The 24,701-nt window shown below is 33.5% G+C and overlaps 1 protein-coding gene across 1 annotated transcript in view; it reads right to left on the bottom strand.

Annotated features, from left to right (window-relative positions):
• Positions 1 to 24,701, bottom strand: part of LanA (laminin subunit alpha) — a 189,291-nt gene that overhangs the window by 140,734 nt on the left and 23,856 nt on the right. Inside the window, exons 2-7 of the mRNA XM_085826882.1 lie at positions 12,983 to 13,219; positions 6,265 to 6,435; positions 1,647 to 1,860; positions 1,353 to 1,562; positions 978 to 1,250; positions 150 to 287 (exon numbers count right to left, since the gene is read on the bottom strand). Of these exons, the coding sequence (XP_085683008.1) occupies positions 150 to 287; positions 978 to 1,250; positions 1,353 to 1,562; positions 1,647 to 1,860; positions 6,265 to 6,435; positions 12,983 to 13,219 (1,243 nt within the window). The remainder of the gene's footprint in view (positions 1 to 149; positions 288 to 977; positions 1,251 to 1,352; positions 1,563 to 1,646; positions 1,861 to 6,264; positions 6,436 to 12,982; positions 13,220 to 24,701) is intronic.

Below are 24,701 nucleotides of genomic sequence, written 5' to 3'. Positions count from 1 at the left end.
GTAATTAGTAGATGAAATAACTACCTAATACTTATTAGACTGAAAATACCTGTATAAGGGAAGAAGAAAACAAACGTGAGATATGTGTGAGTAAAAATAAATGTAAACAATTCAGTGATTATATTTTTAAATATGAGAAGAAAACTTACAGTCACAGTTTGGATAACCGTAATAACCAACACGGCATTTTTCACACTGGCGTCCTCCATAATTTCCCCGACAGGCACACTGTCCGTCTTCCTGGTCACATTCATTTCTCACAGATGTGGAAGGGTTACAGTTGCATGCTGTAAAATAAATGTTAATTGTGATAATAGAAGTCTCGATATTTTTTTTTTAATTCCAAAAAAGAGGAGACAGAACGTGTGGATAAAACAGATGTTTAATATAAAAGAGATAAAAGTCGATAAAAAAGGAGTAAAAACAAGTAATATAAAATATTTTTTGAATCAATTCCTATTTAGGTCAACACAGAAAAATTTTATTAAATACAAAAAAAATTTTTAATTAAAAATTTAAAAAATTTCCTCACATATTAAAAAATTTTAAAATTTTAATATGTGAGGAAACTGTATTGACGTGTCATTCCCTACAAGTTTTAAAAAATGCATTTGAACTTGAGTGGATGAATATAAAGTACTTTATTAACGACTGAAAATTAATTAATTAATAATTAATTAAATAAAAAATTTAAAGTCAATTCCTACTTGGGTCAACAAAGAAAAACTTTAAAAATGAAAAAAAAATTAATATAAATAAAAATTTTTAATTCTTAACTTTTAAATAAAAATTTAAAACATTTTTAATATGTAAAAATGTCTGTATTAACATCAAGTGTCATCCACTAGAAGTTTAAAAAAATGCATTTAAACTTGATTGGATGAATAAAAAATATTTCACTAACGATTGAAAATTTAACCAAGAGATAGAGAGAATGTGGAAGTAATAGTAGGAATTTAAAAAGAAAATTAACTTACGTAAACAATCTGGGAAGCCATAATATCCATCGGCGCATCTGTCACAATTCTTACCACTAAAATTTGGTTTGCATGGACATTGTCCACCACCGACTTCACAAACACTGCCATAAATGCCACTTGGGTGGCAATCACATGGCTTACAGGCTGGATAGCCATAAAAACCAACATTGCAAGAATCGCAATATGGAGGGAGAAATTCTGGTCGACATTCACACTGCCCACTTCCATCAGCACAATTACCAGTAGAGAAAGCTGGATCACACTGGCAAGCTGAAAAATTAAAACAAGCAGAATGAGAATACTGCAGTAAAATATTCCAATGATAAAATATTGAAATATCGAAACAATGTAAAATTTTCCTGTCGCACTTACGTTGACACACATCTGTATCATTGAGAAGTTTCCCATATGGTCGATAAAACGTGGGTTTACATTTATTACAGTTTATGCCTTCAGTATTATGGCGACAATTTTGGCACACACCACCGCCTTCATAATGCCCATGGATATCCAAACTTAAGCGCTTCTCATTTATTTCCTCATCATATATACACTCATCAGAATGACCAAAGCAGTTGCAAGCTGAAAGAAAACAGCGATATTTCAGGAAAATAAGCAATATGAAAGAAAGATTGAATTTCTACGAATGAAGTAAAATAATATTACGTTCACAAACAAATGGGTTGTCTATTAAAGCATGTCTCCACGCTTTCTGCTGGAAGCCGGGACAACACGTTTCGCATTGTTGACCACATGTGTTATGCTGACAACGACATAGTAAAGTATATGGATTCCTAGGATCTGTCAGGTCACAGGTCTCAGCATGGCCATTGCATACACAGCGACCGCCAATGTTAATATCTTTTATGCTGTAGAAATACTGCAAAAGACAAATGTTAATTAAAACGAGTAATTTTTTTCAAATCTTAAATAATTACAAATAAATATTAATATACTAAAAGGTTAATTAAAGCAGGAAATTTTATTATAATATTTTAAACATTTGCATGCAAATATTAATGTACAGTACAAAGTCCGTAATCCGGACTCGTCGGGACTTCGGCGATTACGGATTAGGGGTTTTTCCGGATTATAGATCATCAATTTAAATCTGGTAAGATGGCATGCAGAAATTATACAATTAAAAATATGAAACCGTAATTTATGAAATAAAAAGCAATTATGATCTAAAGGGTGTCAAATTTTACAAAAAAAAAGCTTAATATTTATTTTTACTTTATTAAACATTTCTTTCAATGCGCGCATGCGTAAAGCATACATTACGTGCATGCGTAATGTATGCTTTACGCATGCGTAATGTATGCGCATTCTCTACGCGCATGCGTAAAGTTTGTGGCTTTGAGGTCCGGATTATAGATCATTCCGGATAATGGACGTCCGGATTACGGACTTTGTACTGTATTTTGTTACGGACTTGAAACATACAGGTAAATAAGACTTTTCAAATATTTAAATGATCAATTAGAATAAGTTCAGTCACATAGTAGGTCAAATGTTAGACTGCTATTGTAGTCCATCGAAATACGCTTATTTTTTACAGTAAAATTCTTTGTGTTAAGGAAATAAAAGGCGAAGCTTACACAGATGATAAGCTCCCTTTTTCAAAAATTATGTCTAGTCCAGTTACACGTAACCAATATGAGTGCCCGGTAACAAATAAAACATTCAAAAAAAAAAAAAAAAAAACTACTTACAAAAAGTTTATTTTGTTAAGTGCTAAATGCAAAATTAAATAAGATTTACAAGGAATTACTTAGGCAAACCATGATCACAAACAGTCGGCAAACCATGTCTGAATACTATTTTTAACCACTAAATTGTCATTCATAATCTCAAGACTGTTTTGAATTTTGAATCAGTTCAAAAGTAGTAATTCACAGATGGTCTTCTCTAATGCCACAGCAAGTACATTTCCCAGTGTACTCAATTTGCAGCTCACCAGTTATAAACAAAGTGTAGAAATTATCAAGAAATTTGATGAAAAATCAATTTATCAATAAATTTGGAATTTAAAGATTTCAGAAATTACAGTGAAGAAGCTCAACAATCATACCCAAAATTTAAAGCTATCTGCATCACCTCTCATTGCAACAGAGGAATATTAATCAAAAACTACACCAAAGAAATGATGAATCTTTTTACTTAAAGAATGAGAGAAAATAGAATCAAGTTTTATACCTAAAACGTAAATTTTATAATATATGAATGAATATAAAGCACCATTTTGGTTAGCATGATACTACTTTCTTATTAATTGCAAACACAATAATTGTTAGAAAGAAAATTCTGTCTATAAATCTACATTTTTAAAAAACTGTTAGTCATACAAAATTCATATAAACATGTAATCTCTTGAAAACAGTCTTGCAGCTCAAAATACAAGAAAAAGCGAAAATTGAAGCAATAATGTAATATAGAAGTAATTAATTATTACATTGAAGGAACGCATACATCATTGTGAAGTAAAATAAAAAATGGCATCTTTAAATGCTTAAAAGATATTCAAACCTTCTGAACAATAAATGTTTTCATGTAAAAAAAATGTTCAAAAGATGTATGCAGGCTGCACATCTTGCAGCCATGGATATGACAGTTGCCGAACTATGGAAAAAAATAGCTGAACAATAAACGTTCCCTAAGAGAATCCCTTTATATCGATCAACATAGGGCATTTTATTTAATTGCTGTATCACTGCATGTTGAAAATGGGAGAAAAAACTATTTTTAAAGATAAAGATGTTTTAATTAATTAAAATGAAAAGGCAATACTTTTACGTACATGTTATATAGCGTACTGTACAGTACTTAAAAGTACTGAAAGTCATTGCTTGTTGGACATCTCGGTCAAAGTAAGTTATTTGACTGTTTTCAACCGTTTTCGGGCAGCCAAGTCGCCCATCCGCTTGACAATGAGAAGTGCATGTGGTCGCACTCGGGTATAAGAAGTTCGACACTTTCTTCTCTCACACTTTCAATAAGTTCATCATCATTTAGAATTTGAAACCCAGGGTCTCTGTCGAATCACACACCATCCATTCTGCTGTTCCTCAGCACTAACTTCTTCTGAACAATCATGGAAAAATCTTTTGAAACAAAGAATGTTTCTTAATTCAAGTGACATCTTCTCCTGTCTCTTCCTTTTCCTGTTCTTGACCTCCGTTTTCCTTTTTCTCCTTTTCCTTCTCTTGTTCAGTTGATTCTTAGCAATTGGTATAGTCGGAGTTCGGGTAATTCGAGTTGTACTATAATTAAAAAGCTTATAAAAAGTTCTGATACTTTCAACTTTCCTGATTTTTCAAGCAAAACTGTCTATAAAATATCCTCTTTTGAGTAAATTATAACAGTTGAACAATTGGATATCATGGTGCTCATACAGCCTTTATAAACATTCGTTTGTGAAACATTTCCATTAATTATACCTTTTTAAACATATGTATTGATATATGTCTGAATGTTTTCGACCTAGCTCCATCTTTTACACCTATAGGCTTCTTAAATGACATTCTGATGAGCAACAGTACGTTTGAATGCAAAAATTAATAGGACTGTAAAAAAAAAACAGTTTCGGTTGCAGCGTAAACAGTTTTGAACCTGAAGGGCTATTAAGAGCACCGCTCTGGTTTCATATCCATAAACCAATGCGAGCAGATTCAAAATAATCTGAATTAAAAAGGCACAATCTGCATTTGAAAAAGGAGGCTGCAGTTTTAATTAAAAGAAGGTAAACTGCCTGGCCAAAAGATTTCAGTTGCGTCTACATTTTTTATGAAAAGTTAATTGAAATATACCATGTAAGGAATGATTATTATGTTATTTCTATAAATTCAGTTTCACCTATCAAGGAAAAAAAAAAGAGGAATGAAATCACAGACGAATTTATTTTACAACTAGTTTTATACATGGAGCTCTAATTTTTAACTTCAGTCCTCAAAACAACAAAGCAATAATGTTCTAACTTTACAGTTCTTAATGGTCCCAAAAGGCAATTTTTATTTCATATTTTTTTGTCTTATCATTTTAAACATAATTTCATTTCAACAGCATTTATGTTGCCGTTATGTTGCCTCGGTACATGTTACATACAGGATGCGGCTACCATCCTAGGTGCCTGACAAAAGTGTGCAAACAGCACACTGCCTTCAACAGCCTTCAACAGCATTTCTGCTAATCTTCCTCGCTGTTGAAAGTACTATTTTGATACTCTATTAAAATTTATTCCAGGTAACTTAAATTCAATTTAAAGATTTAATAAGAAGCAAATAATATAGCCGTATATATATAAATATAGATACAGATATAGATATAGATATATTTTCATATCTGAGAATCCTTTCAATATTTTTATTCTTTGGCATTTACTCGTCATTTAATCGTTAGCTTTACTAGGCCATTTATGATTTAGGATTTCATTTTTAGTTTATGTTTCAATTTTAGTTTCTATTTGTAGTACTTTATTTGCATTTTTTAACTTTATGTGGCTTAGAAAACGCAGACATGTCGGGAAAAGAGGCAAATATAATGAGACTTTATATTTGCCTCTTTTCCCGACATGTTCACTTTTGTTCAGTTTAAACTGGAAAATAATTTTGAGTTCATTTAATACCGTTTGAAGTCTGTGAATTTGTCGGACGAAATATGTTTGCGTGGTCCAGTTAATTAGCTTGGTTTGAGGCTTCAAAACACTTTTCCCTTGAGAAGTTCTGTTTGAATCTTTGAACAGAGGGGATTGACAAAATATTTTTGTACTCGAATTTTTTCTGTTGCTTTTAAGAAGTTTTTTAGCTCATTATACGTAAGATAGGTTAAGTGTTTTTAACGGATTTTTCTAGGTTTTAAATTCCTTTCCTATTTAAATTCATTTAAAAAAGTCAGTAGCTCAAAGCGCTTTTTTTGACTAGATACGTCTTCTGTTTTTTTTTTTTTTTTTTTTTTTTTTTTTAAATGCATTTTTTTATTTCTTTATTTCCTATATATATATATATATATATAAAGATATAAAGTTAGAAATTTAGAACCAATTTTTCACAAAGACCAGAATTTGAATTTCATCATAAGTCTTTATTGATGGTTTTTTAGTAGCTTAATACGCGAAAATCTAGGCATGATTATATTTTGTTTTTAAAAAAATCGTTATGCAATTATATATATATAAGGAATGATTTCTTTAACTATACCTATACATACATGCACACAACATGATATTACTTGCTATAAATGTATGCAAAATGCATTTATTTTCAGTTTATTTTAAACTACTACTTACTCTCCTTGTGACTGTAGGATCCTGACGTGCTACTGACATAAGATGACCTAACAAGGTTTTCGTCCTCATAAACCTGAGGCGAATGTCTGTCGCTTTTGTCCATTCTTGCAAGACCGTCGAATATGAAAAGTTATCAGCATTAGGTCGGTCATTCAAAAGTGAAACAACAATCTGAAAGAAAATATAATTGTAGAAAATATTAAAACGTAGAGTCAACAACATGCTTTCGAAAGTATTCCGAAATAATTACAAGTAATACTTCGTGATTTCATTTCTTGCTATAAATTTCTCATCAACTATGTATGTGTTTTATTAAAATATTTAAAACTTATTCGCACTAAATACACTACGAAGCATTTTAAATGACAGTTTTTCAAATTGAGAAAAAAGATGATTAAAAGCATTACATTTGCTTTGTAACTCAAACATATATTTCGCCTCACTCAAACATTTCAATTAATCAAATAATCCAACTGCATGTTATAATATACTGCACAAACTGTTTTTCCTACACTGTTTCGAGAAACACCATTTAGATAATTTTAACTCGCATTTCTTTACATTAATAATAATAATAATAACGAGTTATGCTGCAGAAATTAGGTAATATGGTTCTCAAAATTTACCGTGAATCGAATATTACACGGGAAAAACAAAAGTATTATTTAAAATTCAGGAGTTAGAATTTATTTTGAAACACTTTAAGTAAATAACAGTTTTTAAAACTAAAGTGTGTCAACCAGTGACATAGCTAGAAATTTTGGACCCTTAGACGAAACTGAAAATAACTATATATACATACTTATATACTAAATGTCATATTGGCGTAGATAATAATCAATTCAAAATCCATTTTAGTCAAATAATTCAGTTTTATTTAATGCTTTTAAACAATTCAAGATCATGTTAATAACAAATAACATTTATTATCAACAAAACTACACAGAAACAATCTCAATAAACATAATTAACTACAAAGAACATGTAACATATTTTTTTTTAAAGTCAATTCCTACTTAGGTCAACAAAGAAAAGTTTCATTTTAGTTACTTTTCATTAATACTACTAGCAGCTACGCTGCCAGTCTTCGTATGGCTTTTAAATGTACCAGAAAAGTGTCTCAAGGGAACACCAAACGTTAAATTAAAAAACTGCGCAAAATTTTATTCTGCAGAACAACTTCATGAAAAAAAAAAAAAAAAAAAAAAAAAATCACAACTTTTTATAAAAAGTATTATATATAAAAAAATTACAATGAAATAAGCAAATATCCCTTAATACAAATATTAATTATCCTAATAAATAAATTAACCAACTTCCCGTTACCTTCTCTCAACAAACGTCCAGTCAAGAGAAACTTTAAATTTAAAAATTGCACTGAATCATCGCCGTCATTTTTCCAAGTGGCAACAGTACTGATTTTCAACAGCCAGCAGTCGAGTATACAATTGAATGAAAAACTGTTGCCAAAACCACATTTCTAAAGAATGAAAATATTGAAAATGATGCGATAAAATCGAAAAGATAAAATAAAAAAAATAATTCGAATTTTGAAAAACTGGCTTCGAGGTGCCCTGGCTATTGTATAGATGCACCTATCTACCAAATTTCCTAGCCGTGGGTCTATACGCATCTTCTTACGCACAAGCAGGAACGAAAGACACACGGACTCTTTCTTTTATTATATGCGGAGATTAACATTTTACATCGTGCCAGAAGTCCTGAAATTAGTTCGCTGAACATCAGTCTGACTTCCAACACCTTCCCGGGCCACCGCCTAACCCGTATCTTAACCCTATAGAAAATGTGTGGGATATAGTGGAAAGACGTATCCGACAGCACTCTCTTCTTCTAAATAATAAGATCTAAAAAGCTGCATAGCCAATGCATGGTATTGTCTGGACGTAAATGCACTCCAGAAGCATGTTATATCTATCATCCTCATCTCTTTTAGCAACAGGTAAAATTTCCAAACGCAACGTATTTGAAGCTACGCTAATAAGCAGTTCACGGCCTCTACATGCCAAAAGACTTAATACTCTAAAAATACAATTCATTTCTTTGAAGGTGAGCAAAAGTGCTGATCCAGCCGACTCTGTAAATGTCCAGAAGCATGTAGCCTCGATGCCCAAATGAATCAGAGCAGTTACCCGTGCAAAAGGTGGTCCAATAAAAAACTGATGTTGTGTTACTAATTCATTGGACAGTGTGTGTATCTCAATACTCCGTACTCGACTCTGAACTGAGAAACTAATACTCTCTCCACGCTTATAAAGTTTTACTCCGGCCGTCGAGAAATCTCTAGTGCCATCCATTTCTCGAAGCTACTGGAAAGCATATACGTTCAAAATTACACATAAGGGCTGGATACGGTTACAGTTACACATAAGGATCAATTGCAATTGTTCAATTACAGTACCAATTATAGTTATGCAGAAATGGACCCAAATAGCGCCAAATGACCGCCAAGTTTGGCTTTTTTGGCAATACCCCGCCAAATTTGGCGACAAAATTTAGTTACCAAAACTATCACCAGCTTGGCGATATCTCGCCAATTTAGCGAGATAGCCATTTACTCAATGTTAGACAGATTTGCCCTGTATTCTTATTTTTCCGGCAGAGCTTCGGCTCTTCCAGGCATTTCATCTTGCATTATAAGAAAGATACTACAATTTCACATATAATTTCACTCAAATTATTTACATATATACAAAATTCGTAACAATAATAATAGTAGTAATAATAATGATAATAATAATAAAGGCGATCTTTAATAGGATATGAGAGAATTTTCTTTGTGGTAGGCATACATTAAAATTTTAATTGTATGCACTGTTATTAAAAGCGGTCACAAAACCAAAATCGTTGTAGTTTAAAAAAAGTTCCCTAATTTACTTATTTATTTTTTTTAATCACTTGTGAATTCGAATGAGATTTATACGTAACACCACATGATAATTCGAAAGCTTTCATAGCCATAGTTGGCAAAAAGTTCTGTCAATGGTTGATAGCTACGGTTGAGATCAATCCCATCACGTAAGTGACAAAAAATCAGAAATTAATTACTTTTCTTTAGGTGAATACTTTTCAGCTATACCAGTGAATATTTTACTAGTAGATGCAACAACATATTGCCACAACCCTGTTTTCACAAATTCTTTAAACTTAAGCCAGTTAAATACAACTTTTCAGATTTGTTATTTGAAGTGACATGAATTTATTAATTTCGCAATCTGTTCAAATGATAAAAATATTGGTGACAACGAAGAATTTCTCAAAAAATACTAAAGAGCTGTGTAACTTTAAAAGGATTTTGCAGCTTTGTCTATTGCAGTTTCCTTGCATAAAACATACTAAGTCAAACAATTCTTAATTTAAAATTAAACATATAAAAAGAGATATTTAAGAGATAACACCGTTTTAAGGAGTTAAATGAAAAGAATATCTACAAAAGTTTAATGAAAGCAGCAACATTAATATTAAATTATGCACTAAAAAGTACCTATGAAACTTTTTTTAAATATCACAGCGTTAATTTAGGTCACTTATTAGGGTTAATTTAGGTCACTTTTATAGCAAAGAATGCAGGATTATCTTTCTTTATGGAAGACATTCTGAGGTGAACTGAGTCGCATTCATGTTGCACATGATGAAAGCTACGAAAACTCTATACAGGCAACCGTGTTTATGACCAAAAATAGAACTACATACCAGTGCGCAACAGTTTTATCCATTCTGTCACTGATGACTTCCATACCTTGAAAACTGATCTTGTTTGTAGCTTACAACTGCTGATTGTAACTGTAGATAGCTTTTTTGAACTACAGACTAGTTTTTCTCCTAGTGATTAAATGGTTATCTCCAGCTTGATGGTACATAGTTGTCAGTGCCAATTTATATGCACATGAAAGATTTTTTCTTTCAAAATATTAAAAAAGGCGGAGAGACAGCAGTTATACTGATAACCCATATAAGTTAGCTATTATTTTTTACCAATTAAATTTATAATAATGCATTTGAATTAAATTATAGAGGAAAAAAATCACTTCGAAATATTTAAAGAACAAAGAAGTAATAAGGTTTTCAGACTCCTGCGAAATTATATGAAGTAGCTGTACATGATAAGGGAAACAAATTAACAACTAATGGTTAGTTTAATTATGGCAAAGTACACAAGGCATATATGCCTAAGAGGAAAGATGCCTTTCGAGAAGGATTTTCTAAGAAAACTTAGCTCGTTTATACGTTACACACGGGCAAAACCACGACAACGCCCATGCAGGCAGCCTGTTGGCCGGGATTCGAGCCACAGACAAAATTACCAGTGTTCAGAGACTTTAGCGCTGGTGGACTTCAACGATTCGTGGCAATGAGATGTACTCACGTGGATAAAAATGTAAGGAATGAACTCATTCCATGTGCTGTTGGGATGAATTATATAGCATATCTCCTCCTATAATTTAAAGCGTCCAGGTTAGAGTCCGGGCGAAAACTTGTTTTAACTTGTACTGAGAAACTCCGATTTATGTACTTCTTTTCTAGTACCACCGCCTGGATTAAAATGGTGGGCGACAATTCTTCAGGCCTAGAATGGTAGACCAGAAGTCATTATCCGTCACCTCAGTCCATTTTTAGGCTGGAGAATGTCGAGATTTAAAAAAATCATTACTCTTAAGTGTTTGTACAGAGTAATGGTTAGCTAATCCACCATGTAACTCAAATATTCATAATTCGAACTAGCAAAGATATGGTGTCATTTTCTGAGAAGCCTCATTCCATGTACACTGCGGAAAAAAAGGGGGGACTGTTCCATAACTCCCGTTCTACTGGGCCGAATGACGAAATTCAAACTGCGTTTTCCATGTCTCATAAGCGCGACTTCTGATATGTATTAGATTTATATACAGCATTGTTCTAATATAGGTATTTTGACACAAAATCGGACCTTTTTCTTAAATGAAATGCTAATTTTTCTCCATATTTCGATTCCGCGACTCAAATTATGCCAAACTGCCAGTTTTGTAAAAATCGTACGAGTAGTTTTTAAAACATTAGCTCTCAAAATTTTAGTTCATCAGTGTTAATTCAATTTGGTATGTATTTAATAATATCTATTTTTTTTAATTACACTTATATCATTCCCTCTTTCACAGTTCGAAATTTAGGTTCATTCCAAAACAAATTCATCCATTTTTATGATTTAATTTTTAAATTTGTATTTTTAAATAATTTCTATAAATTTTTGGGAAAAAAATTTGAATTACAATCTATAAAATTTTTACTGTCATCTTAAAGTAGATGTATTTCTAAGTACACCAGCAAAAAATAGAGCCTTTTATTCAAAATTTTAAAGGATATACGTCAATATATATATTGGCGCGTTTTGAAATTTGGCATATTTGTTGAAAGCAATAATAGCATCTAATGTGGCTTACGCACTTTGTTAAAATTACTTGAAAGTAGGAACGATGTCACTTTTTTTCCGTTCCTGCACAATGGAAGGGAAAGGAAAATAGGTCGCTATGTATTAAGAAGTTCTCCAAGTGAATTATTCTTGGCGCAAAGTGAAAAAATGCGCCAAGCTAAATTTTTGGATTTCTCCGTAAATTTCGCACCAAATTTTACAAAATTTAAATTTAGGCATAATTTGAGTGGTAGAATTGAAACATGGAAACATTAGTATGATATTTCGGAAAAAGACCCATTTTGTGTCAAAATACAAATGTTAGAACAAGGCTATATATAAATCTAATATAAATCCTAAGTTGCGCTTTCCAGACATGGAAAATGCAATTTGAGTTTCGTCAATCGGCCCAGTAGAACGGACAATATAGAACTGTCTCATTTTTTTTCTTTGCGCAGAGTACATCTTCTCCAATCATTAATTAAATTCTTTCCGTCAGTGTTAGCATCAAGCTTGTTAGACGCACTAAAAACTCCTTACAAGCTATTGTAATACCATTTTTCTTGTCGATAAATCTTCCAGAGGAATAAATGATACTATCGCGTTTTGTTCCTACCACAGCACGCAATACTACACCATGAAATTTTTAATGAGGCTTATTTCAGTCCTGTTACGGAAAATGTTAATGGCGTAGAGTTGTATTTATGAAATAGTAAGCAGAAAAAGAATAGAATTCGCCATTTTAGTATAGTTGTCGTTTTATTTATTTTCTTACACGTACAGTTCTGTAATTTCTGGACTACTGTCTGTCTACAAGAAGAACAGCTCCACAATGTCTGTCAGGTAGCGGTCACTATAGCAACAGGGCTAGTATATTTCAAATGGGGGCGAACCAAGGGCTGCTTTACTTGTTATTTTGTTTTTGGCGACTGTTGGCTGAGGGGAAAAGAGTTTTATCATCCATCTTCAAGATACCCCTACGGAAAATGGGTCAAGGCTACGGTAACAGACAGCTGCAGACTAACGGGCGAGAGTTTTTCTTATGATAGACAGACTGTACATTGTTTTTGAACATAAAATGATTTCAGGCTTGGCCACATACTTAGTTCCAAACAGGATAACTGACGAATTAAAATGCAACGATGAGCCTAAGAATCTGATACAATATACATGGTTGCCATAAATTGTTGTTTCGTTATAAATTTGAGCATTTACTTTTAAATTAAGTGACAGAGTCTCTCTTTCTTAGATTGAATATTTAAAAATTATTACGAAACACAAATAGTTTAAAAAATATATAGAAATGCAGCTTACCTCTCCACCTTCTAATGGGACTACTTTCGAAAATTTTGTTTCACAAATGACTGAATCATCCCGCACAAGAGGCTCCAATGCCTTTTCACCAAAATGCTGCACGCAGTCACTGGGAGTATCAGCAAAATATTGCCACGGTGTGTAGGTCTTTCCATTATCCGTTGAACGTTCTAGGACCCAAACACCTGGCCTCGGCGAATTGCCCATTTTGATAAAAACGTAAGCCACGTGGAATTCCTGAAGAAAAAATGTATACAATCGCAGTTACAATAAAATATAATAATCATTGAAAACATATAGAAAGCAAGATGAAGTAAAAAAACTTTATGGAATATTATAAAAAAGTAAATACAGTATAAGTCTAATTATCCGAACTCCGACCATCCGAATCGCTTTCAGTGTTTAAGAAAAAAATTGAAACGGAAACGTAGTGTTGGGCAATCAAAGATTTCAGACATTAAAAGGAGCAAATCTCCTTTAATTAACCTTTTAAACTTCGTGGCACTGCTTGAAAACGAAGATGGAAGTTCTTCAAGAAAGTCAATGCAGCAACAAACAAAAATTTTGAAGACGTCGTTTTTAAGCGGTTTCTGTAGCAACGTTCTATGGGAAACCCAATTTTGGGTACGATTCTTTGTAAAAACGTTAAGATCTTAGCTCAGAAACTTTGTTGTTCATCCTTTAAAGAAAGTAACGGCTAGCTAAGAAATTTTAAGTGCAGCCACGGTGTCCATCAAACAGCTTACTTTGACCGAGATGTTCAGCAAATAATGACTTTCAGCACGTGCAAAGTACTGTACAGTACGCTATATAACATGTACACAAAAGTGTGTCCTTTTTATTTTAATTAATTAAAACTCTTTTTCTTTAAAAATGGTTTTTTTTCTCCCATTTTAAACATACAGTAATTAATTAAAGTGTATGCAGACCCTTTCTTCGGAAAAAATCTAATAATCCGAATAGAGTCCGACCCCAAATGATTCGGATAATTGGAGTTCTACTGTAACTGAATTTCCCATTTTAAACATACAGTAATTAATTAAAGTGTATGCAGACCCTTTCTTCGGAAAAAATCTAATTATCCGAATTTTTTATTATCCGAATAGAGTCCGACCCCAAATGATTCGGATAATTGGAGTTCTACTGAAACTGAATTTTCCATTAAACTCATGCATACTAGTTTAACTGAGGTAGAGTACTACAATACAATTTATGTTATGGGAACTGGATTTAAAGGGTCTATGCTCAACATCTAGAAGATCTGCGCGATGTTACCAAGATTTGGCGAAAAATCATCAGATGTTGGCATTTTGCAGGTGATATCTCAAATAAAAGATGAGATGTGATACTGAGGTTCCGTTTAAAGTTAGGAAATAAGAGACGTTCATTCTCTCGAAAGGTTCGGTTTATTTAATTATGGCAAAGCACTCGAGGGCTATCTCCTAAGGGACGGGATGCCTTCATGGAAGATTTCCAAAGGCAAACTGGTTCGTATGCACTTTACACATTGGGAAGACGATGAAAACGGCCATGCAGCCAGTCCGTTTCCGGGATTCGAAACCCGGACCGAACTACCGCTGTTCAGCGACTTCGGCTGCTGGTTGGCCCTTAAAGGCTAAAAGAGTTATCATGCTACATTGACTAGTTTTAATATTAAGTACTCTTGACAATCATAGCCTATTAGGCTACAGAAGATTCACGACATATTGCAGTTTAGAATAAATGTGCAGCCGAGCAGAAGTTAGTTCTCTAAAACTTCTCAGAAAGAAGAATTAAAAGGAACATTATTTTCACAACAATATTCATACGCGGGGTACTGCCCGTGTCATTTTTCAACAAAACAATGCTTGATGTGAAATGCACAGCTCCGGGCGTTGCAGATAAAAAGGCGCCCCCCCCCGTAGAGTGTTGTCATTTTTTTATTTAAAAGAAATTCGCCAAGTGAATTATTCTTGGCGCAAACTAAAAAAGAGATACCAAGATAAATTTGTGAATTTCTCCGTAAATTTCACTCCAGATTTTACGAAATTTAATATTTAGGCGTAACTTGAATCGTAGAATCGAAATATGAAAAAAAATGGTATGTTACTTCAGAAAAGGTCCCATTTTGTGTCAAAATACCTATATTAGAACAATGCTATATATAAATCTAATATATATCCTAATTCGCGCTTTTGAGACATAAAAAACGAAATTTGAATTTCGTCAATCAGCGCAGTAGAACGGGAGATAGAGAACTGCCCCCCTTTTTACTTCCTTGTACGAAGTAAAAAAGAAGTATTGTAATGGCGAAAAGTTTCAGGCAGCATATTTCAACGAAAATATCCATTTTGACCGCTATCGAATGCAATTTAACGATGTTTTTGCGTGATATCTGTGCGTAAGGACAGAATAAAAGACTCTTTTCCTTCCTATATATATATATATAAAACTGCTTTAAAAGGAATTCTGAAGAGAATTTTTCGTGGCGTCTGTACCAACTTATGTATGTACGTACGTACGTACGTATCTCGCATAACTCAAAAACGAGTAGCCTCAGAACGTTGAAATTTTGTATATTGGACTACTATAACATGTAGATGTGCACCTCTTATTTTGGTTGCAATCGGTAATAAAAATCGGAAATAAAGGTATATAAATATAGTTATAAATATATCCACTCTGTTACCCGGCTCAGTGATCTCAGTTTCTTTACTCTTATATGTTTGTAAATTGTACATTTTTTGCTTTAAAAATGATTGAATTATGTTGTTCTTATCTCCCGGTTAAGGTTTTTATGCCTTTAGTAAATCTGTATGCAATATTTTTAGAATTATCAACAATTTAAAAGTTGTTTAAGTGCCGATAAGCCATGTGTCAACGATTGGGTAATTCTTTAAATGATATAAATTTTGTGTATTCTGAGTTATAATATGAACGAAATATAATACTGTTAAGTGAACCTAGCACCAGAGAGTCGCTATGGTAAACAAATAGAGTGAATTTTAAAGAATGCATTTATTCTATTGTGGTTTATGCACTGTCGGCGAAGTAGATTTAATTCAATCCAATAAGTTTAAACGAAACGCAAGAAAAAATGCGTATAATTTAATATTCCGTACAAGGAAGTCATGTGGTGTACACATCAGATTTTTTTAGTAGTGTACATACTTTTCCAATTTTCTGTCGTATTTCCATAAATTTCCAGAGAAAGCATTCAGCTGGTTTCGCTAAGCCGGCTATGATCCATCATTCATTGTTCATCGCATTTCTCTACTGCACATACTTTGTTTTTGTTTTTTACATTCTTATTACCAGTTGCACTTATTTCGAAGCTGGCAATTTAGTGCACGTAAGCACTTTTGTTTGTTGGTCTTTGTTTTAATTTTGTGAATCTTAAATAATTAACATGAGGTGTCTCAGTAGCCTTGGATTTGTCTACAAAACAAAAAAGTTAAATTTCAGAAATTGCTTTCAGAAAAACTATTTTTAAACCATACGATAAGTTGACAACTTACTGTTCGAGAAAAGAAGTAATTAAACAGGAAATTAAGTAGACAGACTTCATTTTATGAATACTTTAATAAGTTAGGATGTATCATGAATTAATAAATAATATATTATTAGGCTTTTGTAATTTAAAAAAAAAAATAAGATTTGTTTTCCACATGTTAAAATATTATTTACCTACAGTATTTAAGAAAATTAAACATAAAATAAATTCTTCAGTGAGGCTTTTTTCCCGCTTACAGTACACTCTATATATTTAGTTCCTAATTTAATTAATATAATGCTAGTAATAAACCGATATACGTACTTCTGCTATAGTATTTTTCTTTAACAGACACCCAAATTGTTAAATAGCCTAAATCTATTATGCAAATTGATAATCACAACATGCGATACATATCGCCTATGGCAGTGGTTCTCAACCTTTTGACTAACGCGTAGCATCTAAACAAAAATTCAGAAACTTTAGTACCACCAGTACATTTTACAATGATTACTTTTCAGTTTCTCAATAGAAATATTAAAACAAAATATAGTTTGCCATTTGCACAACCTGTTGGCTATATTAAATGTGCACACATAAAAATATATTAAATTAAAAATCGGTTACTATTTTAATTATTAAAATTTAAGTTATAATAGTCTAATTCTAAAATTTAGTGTGAAATCTGGACCTGTTTAAGAGAGATCAATTTCTTTATGTCTGATCTTATTTCCCTTAACTTTAATCGCAAATTAGGATCCAATTTTAATTTTGCTCTGTGTTGCTTTTCCAAATAAAACTTGGAAGGAAATACTTATTCACGCAAATAGGTTGTGGAAAAAGGCAATAAAAATTTAACAGCTTTGTTTGAAACACCTTTAAATTCTTTTTTTCTGCCCAAAGTTAACAAGTGTGTTATTTTTGAAATCTTCAGTTAGAATTAGATCACAGGAAATTTCTATCATTTTTTCGTTTTCTTCGCGAGATCTTTGAACTTAATAGTGAAAAATACTTTGTTTCTTCGCGTACCCCAGTGGTACGCGTACCACCGATTAAGAATCGTTGGCCTACGGTGATATTAGGGTCATAGGTATTCTAACTGAAACGTAACCGCCTTCACAAAAAAATTACAATCGTGTCAAACCTGCTGAATGGTCCTCTTAGAGAGGGTTTATTCTATTCCTATACATTACTTACATAACTTCTCCGGATATTTAGGCATTATAAATCGCTCCTTAGTTCTGTAGCCTTCAATCCGGGTCATAGCGAAAGTCACGTGATGGATTGGATAGCTAAGAGTCATCCTCTTTTTCCGAGAATACATTCTTTCTCCCCAAACGCGAATTTTTTTTCCCGTCATCTGGGCTACGTGACTCGTCTAAGAGGATTTCCCTTATCTAGTGAGAAACGTTTCTTATCGTCTACCCACACTAGAGGCCCATAAACACGGTCCGCCGAAGTCTGTCAAACTGCGTTAAATTCAGATCAGCTCAGGCGAAAGTGTTCATAATTTGGAGCAATTTCAAACACATTCTTAGCCAAAAGATAACAGTATTAATTAAGCTAAATTAATAATCATTATCCGCTATTATATTTTCTGTATATTATCAGGAGTAATTATCCGCTATTATATTTTCTGCATATTATCAGGAGTAATTATCCGCTATTATATTTTCTGTATATTATCAGGAGTAATTATCCGCTATTATATTTCAATCAATTTTTGTGTATTTTTTAAGATTTCGCGAATAATAAAGTTTTTCGTGGGTATTAAAGAATCTATGAATTTCTATTATACCGTTCTACCATTTTTAATTTCTTTTTTAGTTGAAAGGGGAAATTTGCCCTGAAGGACTATTAATTTCATTTTGGCATTTTGCGTTGTTTAACTACAAGCGTTGTTTCACTTTTCACATTGTTGCCACCAAATACTAGCCATCAAATTTTGAATAATGTAATCTTCCACTGAATATGGGTATCTGGAAGTCCGAATTTGGAATTTGAAATTTGTTTTATTGTTCCATATTTTGTAATACTTTAACTAATTTTTCATTAACAAACTCACCGATTTCAAAGCGATCAATGGCAATATGAAAAAAATAATAATAATAATAATAATTTATCTGCAGCACGCGAGACTGTGTATCGAAAATTCTATGGTTTAAGTGCGAAGAACATGATACTTAATAAATAAAAGTAGCACACAAAACGTTAAAAAAAACGCCCATTTGGGCGTAATGTAAAGTATGAAAGCTTTCAGATTTCTTTTCTTTTTTTTAATTGATTTTAAATAATAAGTAAACCGAAAATTTAAAATTTTTGTTTTAGTCAGTCATTAAGGTTTGTTGTATTTAATAAATATGTATTATTTCTATGTTTATATATAAATTATTGTTGTTTTAGGAAAGTGTTTCTATCAATTTCACTGCATTTGCACATGCTTAATTCTCCGTAGGTTAAGAAATCCTGTCAAGCAATTGGAAAATAAAAACATGAATTTCTGTAGACTTAACTGCTTGCACATTTTTCTCCAACAATGCCTGGTTCTTTCTCTCGATTTCAACGAAAGCTAAAGTGCAATCAAGCTGTTTCGCTTCGGTATCAATAATAAAGCGCTGGAAACAAATTAGAAGTTGCTGAATGTACTTTTTCATATCCCCCCTTCCAAATGCCTGGCAGCAGAGTTTGCAGGTTTTGAATAACTACAACCAGGAAACTCTAGTCTACTTGGTTAGTTTTAAAAATGCTGTACGCAAAAGCCTTTGATTCTTATGGTTACGTATCCTAAAAAGTAACCTCTAAGCATTTTGAAAAAGGTATCAAAATAATTGTCACTAACATCTTTTCAAATAAAATTTTACATTTTGCTACTTCACTTCAAAGTCGTAAGATCACCTATAACATGATTAGATAAACTACGAGGGCCATCCAGGAAGTAGATTACGTTTCCGTCTGTGTCCGCTAGGGGCGGGGCTAGCGCGGCCATCTTGGGGTCAGAGCGTTGCGCAGTTCAGTCTGCATCTAGCCGTGCTAGTGAGAGGTTCGTGCTGTGCTCCGTTCAGATACTGTGACGGTTTGAAATGTCTGCGTTAATTGAAAATCCCGCGAGCTGCGAGGTGCGCTCAGTAATAAGGTTTCTGACTGCAAAAAACTGTAAACCGATAGAAATCTATCGGCAGCTTCGTGAAGTGTATGGGGACAACATTATCACTGAAGGTGGAGTGCGTCAGTGGGTCATAAGATTTCAAAATGGCCGAACCAATGTTCACGACGAAGATCGAAGTGGGAGACCCAGCATAGTGACCGCCGAACTTCTCGAAAAAGTCGATGCTAAAGTCCGTGAAAATCGAAATTTCACAATAACGGAACTTTCTTTGAGTTTTCCACAAATTTCGCGAAGTTTGTTGCACGAAATCATCAGCGAAAAGCTTGGTTACCACAAGTTTTGTGCAAGATGGATTCCAAAAATCTTGACAGAGGACCACAAAAATCAGCGAATGGCTGCAGCGTTGAACTTTTTGGACGCTTACCATAAGGATGGTGACTCTTTACTCGATCGCATCGTTACTGGTGACGAAACATGGGTGAAACATGTGAACTGTGAAACGAAATTGCAATCAATGCAGTGGGGGCACACAAGTTCTCCCCAAAAACCCAAGAAATGCATGCAAACAATGTCGGCAAGGAAGATGATGGCGACTGTTTTTTGGGACAGAAAAGGTGTAATTTTGGTGGACTTCCTGGAAAGAGGCACTACAATAAACTCTCAAAGGTATTGCCAAACTCTCCAAAAACTCAGAAGAGCAATTCAAAACAAGCGCAGAGGAATGTTGAGCTCTAAGATCTTGTTGATTCACGACAACGCCCGGCCCCACACGGCAAATGTCACTCGTAAAGTTCTTGAATCTTTTAAGTGGGAGTTGTTTCCTCATCCGCCGTACAGTCCCGACCTGGCACCGAGCGACTTCCACCTATTCCCAGCAATGAAGAAGTGGCTGGCTATGCAGCGTTTTCATGACGACGCACAGCTGCAAGAAGAGGTAACGAAGTGGTTGAAGGCGCAGGCGGCCGAATTTTTCGACGAAGGAATTTCCAAGCTCGTACATCGCTACGATAAATGCCTTAATTTGTATGGTGACTATGTAGAAAAGTAGTATTTGAGTGTGGCTTTCATCTGTATATAATAAAATTTGTTTCCTGTACTTTGTTTATTTTTTTATTCCAAAACGTAATCTACTTTCTGGATAGCCCTCGTACTTTTTAAAAATTGACAGTGCTGCTTTTCTTGTTAAGTAAATTAACGAGTTGTCTCGTTAAATCAGCAATACAGAATTGCTTGTTGTTGCAATACAGAAAGCCATATCATTATTTAAGCGCCCAGACATTTGTTCATTGCATTTTCTAGGAATGGCCAAATCCAGCAGTTATATAGCCGTCTTTTCACCAATAGTATTGTTCAATACATCAACAGGGCAACCAATATCTCACCCGCGAAGAAAGAGGTAGGAAGGCAATACAACAATACCTAAGGTCCACCAGTGGCCGAGCGGTTAAAGCCGCTGAACACTGGTTGTTCGATCCGGGGTTCGAGTCCCGGAGAACGGGCTGCATGGGCGTTTTCGTGGTTTTCCCCATGTGTAACGTGGATACGAGCCAGTTTCCCTTAAAAAGACCTCCACGGGGCATCCCTCCCTTTCCGTGTAGTGCCTAAGGGCGGAGCACGTAATAAGAAAAAAAAAAAAAAAATACCTAAGCCTTAAGCGGGAGTTAAGCCCCTACCCTTTGTTTCGTACAAGTACACTATTCATACTGCCTCCACATAAAAAGTAAAAATATTCTTTTTATGTAACTTTGTAACGTTAAAAGTAACCAGAGAATAAACTTTTCGTAAACATACTCGCACAAGCCATATCTCAAGTGATATGGATTTCTTACGACCTGCTTACATCTTTAATTTTTAAATGCGTAAATTTGTTATCTTAAATTAAGAGGATATCATTTTATCAAATGATAATATCATGTCACAAAATAAGAAAACTCTAAGCAAGTTAACTTAATAAGTTCTGAAATCCAGATTCTTACAGTAATCCACCCCCCCCCCCATAATATACCTTCAAGTTCTTAAATTCTGGCTCTATAAGGAGCTACATGCTTGAGAATTTTTCTCATTTCAACCAACATAGAAAGAGTTTTATACGCCGAATATTTCAAATAATGAAATTAGCAAAGAACAAATTTACCAGTCTGGACCAAATGCAACGAAAAAATTCTAGTTAAACCGTCCTTTTTAAAATACAAAAAGCTTAAGATGCTTTCATAAACGCATGCCTGTCGAAATATGCTTGGTTTCAACATTTTTAAAGACCTGAACTTCGGTTAGGATATTCCAACTCTAAAAGAAGCAGTTACAACCAGGATTTAAAATTAGGACTTCTTACTTTAGCTAAAGGGCTTTTCTTATCAACAAAGCTACAGAAGCTTTCGAATAAATTCTACTTAAAATGCTCCCTGAATGACATTAAAACATGGCTAACGTCAGAGCCTACATAATCTGGCTCTGTTTAAACATTCCTTCATTACTGCAAATAGTAAAGAAAATACATACAAGAATAATTAGAATAATCAGGATAATAATACATAATCAGGATTATGAAAATTTTTTCCATTTTTAAAGAAAGGAATTGATGAAAAGTGTAATAAGCCCATTTTCCCCAGTGCAAACTCGTATTAAAAATATTCGGCTGTGAGTTTTGTAATACTAGAGTGCTGAGCAAGAAATCAGCAGAGCAGTGAAAGGTATGATGTTTCATTTACTAAGCAAGTATAGTAGCAAAACGGGTGTTTCGATTTTATGTATAAAAAAATCTGTCGTCTAATATATGGATCCTATAGTATACACATCAAAATAGCTAACATTCGAGAACGAAGCAGAAATCCAAATTCTGAACTTTCATGAAATCAGAATTTGGAAAATATGCCCCATATCAGCTTATTTTTCTTCCCGTATCAGTCCCGTATCAGCGTCTTCGTGTTTATTTGCTACATTCTCATTCCAGACATTAAGCCTTTGCAAACAGCATTATTTTAGCACATTGCTCAAAACTGCTTGAAATCAAGCGTTTTTCGTTGATTTCATATTCCATGTAACATAGAGGGTAAATAGATATAACTTCCGCTTATAACTCCCACTTTTGCTCAGTTGTTACCTTGAGATTGTTTAGTAAATGCACCTGCATAACAAAAGCAGAATACTGAGTATACATAGTACATTAACATAGCATTAAATAATGAAATATTAATGGCATTTATTTATAAGGTCAATTTTGCGTATTAAGTCACCAAGTTTATAAATACTCCAGTACCCAAAAGTTACAAATATTTTAAGGGCAGCAAAGACAGCAATACAAATTACACAAATTATTAATAAAGCGGAAGACAAAGTCGTTTCCGCTATACTGGGATTAAACATTTTGGCCACATTAAGTGGCTGCCCTAATTAAATGAACTTATAAAGGACTTCTTCCGCCTTCTTAGCATGCCTTCGTGGTGTAATGGTCAGCTTACCGCCTTCGTGGTGTAATGGTCAGTACACTCGGCGCGCATTCGAGATATCCGAGGTTCGAGTCCCGGTGAAGGCATTGCTCATTTTACATGTCTCCTGCTTCGAAATAACCTTATGTCTCTACAAACTAATAATTACTTCTAAAAAATATGTTACAGATACGGAAACTAAGAAACTTCTTTTTGTAATGTCCACGCCGCACGCAATTGATTTTCTTATTGTCGAAGACATGCTGTGCTAAATACTGGTACGCCATTTATATCAGCAACTCTGCGATGCCTTATATTCTATGGCTGTCTTTTAATTTTATCTAGCAGAGCAATTTTTCTCGAAAGTATAAAACAATTTCTCATCCAGGCAAATATTTAAAAATTTTAAATCAGTTTGATATTACATATAATTATCGCTAGCTGCAGTACAAAGCTAGGGTTCTCGACCTATTTTGTCCCTTGCGCCTCTTTCATCATAGCTAGGATACCATCCATGTAAGGAGATAAACATATGGGACTTGATTTTGGTGATATATTGGGAGTCATTCTTGTTATGTGAGGATATTTGTTACAGCTAAGACTACACTAAGCTTCGATCTTTCACGGCAGCAAAAGGAAACTTTAATAAACACCGCTGGCTGTTACACTTCTGATGTTAAATAAAACGGTTTGCATGTCTTTTCACCCTGTTTTCTATCCCACTTTATCACCTGCGAAGGAATGTTTTTTCTTCAATTCCCCCAGTGTAGTTCTAATCTCTGTTCATATGTGCCAGATGGGGTAAATACATATATCACCGAATTTTCATTCAGTTATCATTAAAAATAATTAAGTGAACTTGAGAACATTCTCTCTTCTTATATATTTCTCTCTCTCTCTTTCTCTCTCAACAGTCTGTATCAGAAAAATTGCTCTATAGAATTTTTTCTTTTTAAGTTTCATGTTGTAGCTTCGCATATGCAGTTTACAAACTTTAGTTCATTTTGTTTGTTTTCAGCCTTAATTTAGACATTTATTTATTTACATAGTATACATGATTTTATATCATAAGCAGTAAAAAAAAAAAAATTCTGAAAGCTTTCAGATTTTACATTACGCCTAAAGGGGCGTTTTTTCAACGTTTTGTGTGTTACTTTATTTATTAAATATCATCTTCATCGCACTTAAACCATAAAATTCAATTCAAAAACAATATTGCAAAATAATTTTAAAATGAGCATATCTGAATATAATGAGAATTTCCAAGACACAATCTCGCGCGCTGGAGATATTTTTTTTCCCGTTGCCGTTGCTCGCTTTGAAATCGTTGAGTTTGCTAATCAAAAAATTCGTTATAGTTTTACAAAATACGGAATTGGTAAAAAGAAACAAATTCCAAATTTGGGCTTCCAGATGCCCATATACGAGTGGAAACGTACGTTCTTCAAAATTTGATGGCTCTAGGTACCGTCGTTTTATCACCATGCGAGAAACATACATACATTTATGCAGATTGTTCATTCATTAATTTCTTTAAATAAAATACAGGGCGATAATATTTGGTGGCAACAGTTTGAAAAGTGAACCGACATTTACAGTGAACCAACGCAAAATGACAAAACGGAATAAATAGCCCTTCTCGGTAAACGCCTTTCGGGCTAAAAAAAGGGGGGGGAGAAATTAACCGACTCATTTCGGAAAATCTTTATCCTTTTT

Source organism: Stegodyphus dumicola, chromosome 11 (genome assembly GCF_044657685.1).
Source record: "Stegodyphus dumicola isolate Sdum_Otavi_A_Nest chromosome 11, ASM4465768v1".
In the NCBI taxonomy this organism is placed as follows: domain Eukaryota; kingdom Metazoa; phylum Arthropoda; class Arachnida; order Araneae; family Eresidae; genus Stegodyphus; species Stegodyphus dumicola.
This window is presented reverse-complemented; position numbering and strand designations above follow the sequence as displayed.